General features: G+C 44.3%; 1 protein-coding gene across 1 annotated transcript in view; it reads left to right on the top strand.

Annotated features, from left to right (window-relative positions):
* Positions 1-221, top strand: part of Neurog1 (neurogenin 1) — a 495-nt gene extending 274 nt beyond the window's left edge. The window contains exon 2 of the mRNA XM_015488453.1: positions 4-221. Within this exon, the coding sequence (XP_015343939.1) occupies positions 4-221 (218 nt within the window). The remainder of the gene's footprint in view (positions 1-3) is intronic.
* The last annotated feature ends 9139 nt before the right edge of the window (positions 222-9360 follow it).

Below are 9360 nucleotides of genomic sequence, written 5' to 3'. Positions count from 1 at the left end.
CCTGCCTGCCCGGACCCCCGAGCCCAGCCAGCGATGCCGAGTCCTGGGGCTCCGGTACCGCGGCCTCCCCGTGCGCCGCCGCCACCTCACCACTCTCTGACCCCAGTAGCCCCGCGGCCTCCGAAGATTTCGCATATGGCCCCGGCGATCCCCTTTTCTCCTTCCCTGGCCTGCCCAAAGACTTGCTCCACACGACGCCGTGTTTCATTCCTTACCACTAGGCTCTTTTTAGACCCCGTTACCGTCTTCTCCCCAAGCTAATGGGCAATACAGGAGGACTCAGCTGCGGCTTCGGGAGCCCCCCACTCCAGGCAGAGGGAGGAAGCGGGAGCTTTAGAAGGGTAGGGAATACCTGAGCCGCTTGTTAGGTCGCTGCACCCTTGCCATGGCTGCCCCTTAGTCTGTTTCTCCAGCTCTCAGCCCTGGGCCCCTCCTGCCCGCCCCCAGACGGCCTTTCCTTTTGCACTTTCTGAACTCCACAAAACCTCCTTTGTGGCTGGCTCAGAACTGACCCCAGCCACCACTTCAGTGTGATTTGGAAAAGAGACAGATGAGCCCCTGAAGACGAGGTGAAAAGTCAATTTTACAATTTGTAGAACTCTAATGAAGAAAAACGAGCATGAAAATTCGGTTTGAGCCGGCTGACAATACAATGAAAAGGCTTAAAAAGGAGACACAAGGAGTGGGCTTCATGCATTATGGATCCCGACCCCCACCACTGCAGGCTCGCTCTAGGAAGAACCCCAACGCTTGCGTAGCTATTCAGGCACGGGGCTGGAGGGTACTTTAATTTATTCAAGATGCTTCATTCATATGAAAATGTATTTTTGTACATAAAGAGTTTATTCTATTATTATGAGCTATTGAAGTTTACATTTTTGTACTGCAGATGCTTCGTGTAAATAAAAACTGAGTGAAAAATAAGTCACCAAGTTTCTTGCATAATGTTAGTGTCTTTGGGGCTTTTCTTCCCTTCTGCTGGTGGCTCAACCACTAAAGTGAAACACTATCCCCACCGACCTCCAAACCCTCCACTACTGTGTCAAAAACAATTAAAAAATAAATGCACCTGATTTTTCACCAAGAACCAGATAAAGACAGACTAAGGTGTTTGGGATCTATCATTTCCTTTCACGATGTAAACACAAGGGAGATCTTTCAGGCGCCCCATAAGCCAATTAAGACTTTTTAGTGGGAATTAGCCCGGATACGCAGCTACCTGTAGAGGTAGGGGCTGCGGGAGAGTCTTTCTTTTGAGGAACTCCACATCAGCTGGCTCCGTGTTTCAAAGAGAGGGGATTAAAAAGATCAATACAGTGTGACCACTGGTTAGGAAGTCCCAGTGACAGGTGGGCCTAGGCTGGAGCAGAAGGGTCCACTCTTGTAACAGCCTATTTAGAGGGGGAAATTGATTTGTAAACAATGCCTTCAAATTGTTGTCTATTGAGGCTGGAGTCACCCTGGCTGTGAGGTGTGGGATGAATTATGCTGGTATGGTGTCCCTGAGTGGGGTGTACAGCTGCCTAAAATTATGAACGAGGGTGCCTGCACCCCACGGTGCACACATTTACACCCACTACAGCCCAGAATGTGGGGGAAGGGGCGCCCACAGAGAGAGGGGCTCCAATGCTCAGCCAGTCCTCAGGGGCAATTGCTAAAGCTTTCATTTGCTGCCAGAGAAATCAGCCGCCCAAACTCTGTGGGGATTTTTCTGGCTGCCATGTGTTTGTCTGTTGTCTGACAACTAACAGTACTGGCCAGTAGCAACTTTTGTTTTAAATTTCAGAATGGGGGTGATTACAAGAGGTAGGTCCTGCAATACTATAGCTGTGTGTTTCCCCAACTCAGCAGGTTATCCCATGTTAACACTTGACTTTTTCCTCCACTAGGCTCAGGAAAAATAGTATTTTGTAGTGTTAGAGACAGTGAGAAGGTGAATACACGCAGAGGGCCAGAACAAGGCCACTAACAGGGTGTTCCCCTTGTGGGAGTGTTTTCACTCTTCAGATGTTGTCTTGGTGACTTGCATCCACAGATTCATATGCTGGATCCTCATCAGGCACCACTAAGCCCAACCATGGACAAGATGCCCTCCATCAGATAAAAAAAGCTACATGAAAGAAGGTTTTGGAATATTGGATGCCTTCTAATTGCTCCCAGAGTAGAGACGGAGTCCTCCAAGGAAAGCTTCAGAAGTTATCAGAGCTGAGAACAGAATCACTTCTGCTAAAAACTCTAAGGAAGGGGCTGGGGATGTGGCTCAAGTGGTAGCGCATCGCCTGGCATGCGTGCGGCCCAGGTTCGATCCTCAGCACCACATACAAACAAAGATGTTGTGTCTGCCGGAAAACTAAAAATAAATAATATTAAAATAAATAAATAAAAATAAAATAAAAACTCTAAGGAAAAAGCTATATCTCTAAAATGACCCAACCCAGGGCCTGCTCTGTTGTCTGTCTTAGAATTGTATTTCTCTATTAGCTTTGCATCTCTTAGAGCAAAAGAAACAAGTGGTCTGCATCAGATGTTCTGCTCTCCCTTCCACAGGATGCTTAGGAGTGACTCCTTCCAACCTTCTGAGGTACCTAGGCCAGGCCTTTAAGAAGGGCAGGGTCCCAATGAGACTCCTCAACCATGATGTAGGTGCATGTGACTGGGACAAGGGAAGAGAACAACCATGTGTTATCATTGTCCAGAATCCCTGGAGAAAGCACCAGCTATGATCTGGAATATGAGCTTTGTCTTATACACCTGCACACAATCAGCACTGAAAACAGGAAGTATCATTACCATCAAGACTGAAGAATAGAACACTGTCTTCCCAGTTTGGTCACAACAGCCTCACAACTCCAAGGTGCAGGACCCAGAGTACCTTTCCATGAAGAAAAGTCTCTAACATCATTGGCTGGGAAGCATCTCTACCAGTGCCAGTTAATGCTATTCTTCCAAGGAAGCAAGTATTTATGTGCAGCCCTGGGAGCTCTAAAATAGGAAAAAAGAAGGAGGGTGATTTAAAATGCTTATCCCCAGCTCAGAGGCCTCTCTTTTCCTACAGCAAAATCTCATTCATCCACTGGCATCTGTGAAGGCAGGGTGGGGGTTACTAAATTATTCTAATCGGTTATAGAGCATAGAACATCCCACTGACAGCCGTGTTTTACTGTCATCAACATCACCTTCCATTGAGGAATATGAAAGCACTTAAAAAGGTTTATTTTTTTTCTCCCTTGACCTCTTCATTTTTTTTTTTTAAACTGGTGTGCCATATATAAATTTGTGGTGCTGGGGATTGAACCCACGGCCACATGCATGCTAGGCAAGAACAGGGGCTTCAAACCATAGTTCTCCCTAGTCCACTATATTTTTATACACTGCTTCCAAGTTATTGGGCAATCAAGAAATAAAAGATTAGAATGAAATAGTAAAATTAAGATTTTGCCGGCTGGGTTTGTGGCTCAGCAGTAGAGTGCTAGCCTAGCACAAGTGGGACCCAGGTTCAATCCTCAACACCATATAAAAATAAAGGCATTGTGTTGTGTCCATCTACACCTAAAAAATAAATATTAAAAAAAGATTTTTCTCATTATCTCATTTATTTAATGACTCTTTATCAAACTCCTGCTGTGTGCTGATTGAGCACTTTTCCAGGCACTGGAGTGACCAAAACAAGCAAAGTCCTTGACTGAAAGGAGCTTACAATCTAGTGGGCAAAGACAAAATAAACTTCTGAAAGATCATGGAAAGTGCTGGGGAGGAAAAAATAAAGTGAAACAAGGGGAATATAGAATGTCAGGGTGGGAAGGAACATTTCTGTTTGAAAAAAATAGGGAGGTTCTTTAATGAGGTGGCATTTGGGTATAGGTCTGAATGAAGAGAGGGAGAGCTATGGTTTGAATATAGGTAGTGTTCCAGAGGCCCATGTTAGAGGCTTGGTCCCCAGGGTGATGCTATCAAGAAGGACTGTGGACTTTTTAGAAGGTAAAGCCTTAAAGGTGGTCCTTCCATGATGTGTCACCCTTATCAGAGGCCTAAGTCAATGGAGTCACCGAGTCTTGGCCTTGACTCTCCAGAAGCAAAATAAATCTCTTGTTGTTTCCTAAATAGCCTGGGTCAGGCATTGTGTCATAGTAACATGAAGCTGACCAATACAGGAAGGGAATAAGCCATGTCGATATTTGGGGGGAAGTATTCCAGGGGGCTGGCAAATCAAGGGAAAAGTCCTAGCTACATACAGCATATTAGAGGAACAGCAAGAAGGCTAACCTGACTGGAGCAGAGGGCCAGAGAGGGGTGAGGAAAGAGAGAGAGAGAACAAGAAGGGGTCTATGAATGGTGGTGAGTCTTGTAAACTAGTATAAGGATTTAGGCATTTTTCTTTAGCTGACTGGAGGGTTAAGAACAGAGGAGAGAAATTAATTGACCTCTCTATGTTTAAAGGCCATATTGGTTGTTATGTGGATGGTACTTTTGAGGAAGAATCAGAGACCCACATAAGCAACTGCACATTAGTTCTGTAGAAGAAGAGATAGTTGTAGAAATGGTGAGAACTGGTAAGCACCAGAATACATTTTGAAGGCAGAAAACCCAGGATTTGTGTTGATCATGACTTGAAAGAAATTGAGGATGACTTTAAGGATTTCAGTCAGGACACCGAAATCCCAAAATCCCTTTCCAAATACTAAAGATTTGGCTTCAAACTGCTCACTTTAGCACTCAAAACAAAAACTTTTTTCTTTTCTTCTTCTTCTTCTATTTTTTTTTTTTTTTTTTTTGGGTACTGGGGATTGAACCAAGNTCTTTTTTTTTTTTTTTTTTTTTTTTGGCACTGGGGACTTAAACCCAGGGGTGCTTTATCACTGAGCTACATGTTCAGTCCTTTTTTTTTTTTTTTTGAGACAGGATCTCATTAAGTTGTTGAGAACCTCTCTAAGTTGCTAAGGCTGACCTCAAACTTGTGATCCTCCTGTCAGCCTCCTGAGTTGCTGGGATTACAGGCATTCATCACTGCACCCAGAACAAAGATAGAAATTTGAGTGGCAACATCCATAAGATAAAAACAGATTGATATCCAGAGAACCATGATTTTGTCTGGGCTGGGGCCTAAGACAAATGCCTCAGAGAAAATTCATACTAGGGGTGGGAAAAGAGGCTAGTAAGGTCATGGGCACAGCCCTCAGCAACATCACCATCATTGTCATCCCCATCGCCATCCTAGATAATAGTTATATAGCATTTAATCTATGTTCTGTGCACTGTGATAGACACATCACACATATTTAATTCTCATAATTCATAATAATACCATTATCTGCATTTTCCAGATGAGGAAAGTGAGGTACAGTCAAATAACTTACCTATGACCATCCAGTAAATTGCGAAGTTGGTGTTTGAATCCAGGTAATCTGGCCCTAGTGTTCCTGCTGCTTCTTAGGTTGTCTCTCAAGGAATACTAATAGAGTGCCGCTAAGTAGATAGCCTTATGGGCCACAAGCTAAGCTTTTGAGGCTCGGGGAATAAGCTAGAAATAGGGCCACACCTGCCAGATGAGGCCTTTGACTGAACAAAGCAAAGGGCTCCTTCCTCTTCTATCCCAACTGGGACAGTGGACACTCACTCTCTAGAGGCTTTGAGGATGATTTCTCTGCAAAGACTAGGCGCATTAGTTTGCAGAAGCAGCAGATCTAAGAGCTGGTAGCATTCTCTTATGAAAAACCAGTCCCTTTGCCAGTGTACATTTGCCTAGAAAGTTCCCCAACTTTCTTATTGAGGCCAGGCTTCCTTGAGGAAATATTTCTGGGGTTGTTCCAACCTCAGCCAAGCAGAGAATCAAGACCCCAAAGTTTAACATCAAAGAATCTAATGGGGAAGATTTTAGCTTATATGTTTGGGGCACATTTAACATTGTCTTCAAAGGCCATAAACCAATAATATACTCAAGATACATCTCACTTTAGAAGCTGTCTTCCGGGAGATTGCTCAGGACAAAGGCTCTGCTCAGACACTGAGCTAACCTGCTGCTTGCTGGGCTGATGGCCAGGTGCCAAGCGATCCTGGAAGCAGGATGCCTAAACTGGACACTGGGGTTTCAGGTGGTTGAGCTTATCTGTGTTTTCTGGCAGGGATGAGTTGTCAGAACTGCTTGTCTTCTGAAGTCACTCTCTTGTTCAGGTGAAACCCCTATGTTGTTGAGAGATATATCGTCTTCTAATCTGAGGGTAAGGGACAATGTGCACCTATATTATGCCAAGGTGGTCTCAAGTCAATGAGATGCAAGCGAAAGATGGGGATGAGAGGATATCACTGGTTTATTCATTCACATTTGATCTTCACTCTGTCCAAAGAACTGCTAATATGCTGATGGATCTGTCAGGTTAAACTCACCTGACAACCTGAACATCCACCACGCACCCAGCACGTGAGCATGGTTCATTCTACTATTGTTCCCACTTTTTTTTTTTAATTTTTTTTAAAACTATTGTTTTTTTTTTTAATAGAGAGAGAATTTTTTAAGTATTTATTTATTTTTTTTAGTTTTTCAGCGGACACAACATCTTTGTTTGTATGTGGTGCTGAGGATCGAACCCGGGCCGCACACATGCCAGGTGAGCGCGCTACCACTTGAGCCACATCCCCAGCCCTATTGTTCCCACTTTTGCCATGGTCTTGCCTGTAGGTTGGTGGTCCCTCTAGTTCTATTGCCTTTGGCCTTGCCATGGTTTGGGTATGGTTTGAGTGTGTACCCCCAAGGGTTCAAGGAATATTGAAACTTAATCCCCATTGTGAAATATTAAGGAGACAGAAATTCAATTCAACTATGTTTAGCGGCAAGGCCCGTGTGAGATGATTAGGGTTAGATGAGGTCATCAGAGTGGCATCCTCGTGATTGAATCCCACTGAATTCATAGAGGGAAAGAGATCAGAATGCACACCAGTGTACTCTTTGTCTCTTGTCTTGTGTTTTGGTTTGGATCAGGAATGTCCCCCAGAGGCTCATGTGTGGAAGGCTTGGTCCCCAATTCAGCACTGTTCAGAGGTGTGCCTTTGGTGAAGTAATTGGATCATGAGGGCTCTGACCTCATCATGCATTCATCTACTGAAGGAGTCAAAGCTGATGGCATTGGGTGGTGGGGGAAACGGTAGAAGGTGGGGTCCAGTTGGAGGAAGTAGGTGACTGGACATGTCACCAGCCCCTTGCTCTTTCTCTGCTTTGTGGCTGCCATGAGGTGAGCAGCTTTGCTCTGCCATGATGTTACTGCCTTGGAACCAGCTGGCCATGGAAGGAAACCTCTGAAACCAAGAGCCCAAGTAAACTTTTCCTCCTAAGTTGTTTTTCTCAGGTATTTTGATCCAGTGATGGAAAGCTGGCTAATATGCAGTGTCCTCTGCTGCCTTGAGACTCTGCCAGCAAGAAGCCATCACTAGATGTAAGCCCTCAACCTTTGCTCAAGAACCCTGAGCCAAAATAAACCTCTTTTCTTTACAAAACTATCAGCCTCTGGTATTTCTTTACAGTAATGAAAAAATTGACTAATATAGGCTTGGGCAGGACACCGACTTTGGCCCATGGAATGTGAGTACGCATGATCCAGGCCACATCAAATTAGAGGCTTTCATTGTATTTCTATGGTTTGTCTCTTTCTCTACCTCTGTTTCTCCAGAATCTTCTGCTTGAGGATAGCATGACCAAGAAAGTATTTACCCCTTCAGCTTGAGTTGCCAAGCTGGGTCCCTTGTGGGAGAACCTAAAAAAACACAAAAAGGCTATACATTGAATCTGTTCATAGCCTTCTCCTCAAAGAAATCTGATAAACACACTCTGTATCAAAAAACTTCACCCAGCTCTTCTTAGAACTAAATTAGATGTCTTTATCTCATATGCCTGCCCAATCCCTCCAGGTCAGCTAAGCTTGGGCCACAAGAACCCAGTAGAATTTTTCATGGATCTGTGCCTTTCTTCCCACTTCTCTCCTCTCTGGTGACCTGAACCCCTCACTCACTCATCCTTTAACTGAAGCTGTGAAGGCTCCTCAGGCATCCCAGACAGACTTAGTTACTGCCCTGGGGTCCTTCCTGATCATTGTAAACTGTGAAAACACAGGGATTTCAGGTGTCTCAAGCTCAGGACTCACATCCCAGAGCCCAGAAACCATCCTTCACCTGAGGTGCAGTTCACAAGTTGACTGGAGTCGCTGAAGTGCAAGGATAATGCAGGCTACAGAGGGATAAGATGACTTTGTTCAATCTTTCACAGGCTCCTAACCATTTTTCCCGAAGGAAGAAGACCAAAAGCCTGCAGGCCAATGGTCCTGGGATATGGATGGGGTGGGATACAAGTTCAAGGATCAGCCCAGGAAGGTGCCCAACAGAACTTATCATCTTGCTTCTGTTTTAGCCACAGACCAACCCAGAGGTACTCAAAGCCACTATATATCAGGATCATCCAGGAAGTCTTTCTTCAAAATATCTAGTGAATCCCAGTCTTTGGTATTCTTTAGAAAATCACAAAGCAGATTAATACACACAATCATAATTTAGACCCTCTGGGTTTTAAAGACACTGTGCCTACCACAAGGCCCAGTTTCCCAGGTGACCCCAACGAAGTTGGAGTTCAGTTGTGCATAGACTTTGGTGCCTCCTCCAGCATCTCTCTCTCTCTTTCTCTCAAATGTTCATGGAATATATATGAAGAGACAGTCCTAGATCTCTCTTCCTTCAGATTTTTTAACCATCTCAACAAGGCTAACACCACCAATGGGACCGGTAAATCTCATTGGTTCACAGTGATTTTCAATTGCTCTGAGCTCAATATTATTTTAGATTTCACTTGCTTAGAGCTGGTTATTTACTACGATACCTTCTTCCTGGGCACATGAAAAAACGACATTCTCAGTATCCTTGGCAGGTAGGCATGACCAAGTGACTGGCCTCTTCTCACTGGCTCTGAGTGGAAATGCCATCACTCCTTCTACAAAAAATGGAGGAAACCCATACAATTTTCAAAGTCATAATTTTTTTGAGCCAATCAGATGGCCAAGATCAGAAGATAATTAAATTACAAAAAGGGGAAAGCCTTTCTAGATGGCACACTTCTACTGTTTTACCCCATGTAAAGCACAAGGTGGGGGTGGGGTATGTGTTTGATGTAGGTAGGAAGAAATAAATTGGTTAAAATTTTAATAAAATCTTAAAAGCCATGTGGAGACTAGGATGTCAGCTTGGATAGGGAAATTTACACCTCCTTGCAATTTCTTATCCATAGGTCTCTCATAAGTAAGATCGGGCCAGGGCAGGAGAGTGAAGGAGATCCCTTAGAAGGAAAGGTATTGAGAAGCTTAGGAATAGGTTCAAGCCCCACTCACT

Source organism: Marmota marmota, unplaced genomic scaffold (assembly GCF_001458135.2).
Source record: "Marmota marmota marmota unplaced genomic scaffold, marMar, whole genome shotgun sequence".
NCBI classification, from domain to species: domain Eukaryota; kingdom Metazoa; phylum Chordata; class Mammalia; order Rodentia; family Sciuridae; genus Marmota; species Marmota marmota.
This window is presented reverse-complemented; position numbering and strand designations above follow the sequence as displayed.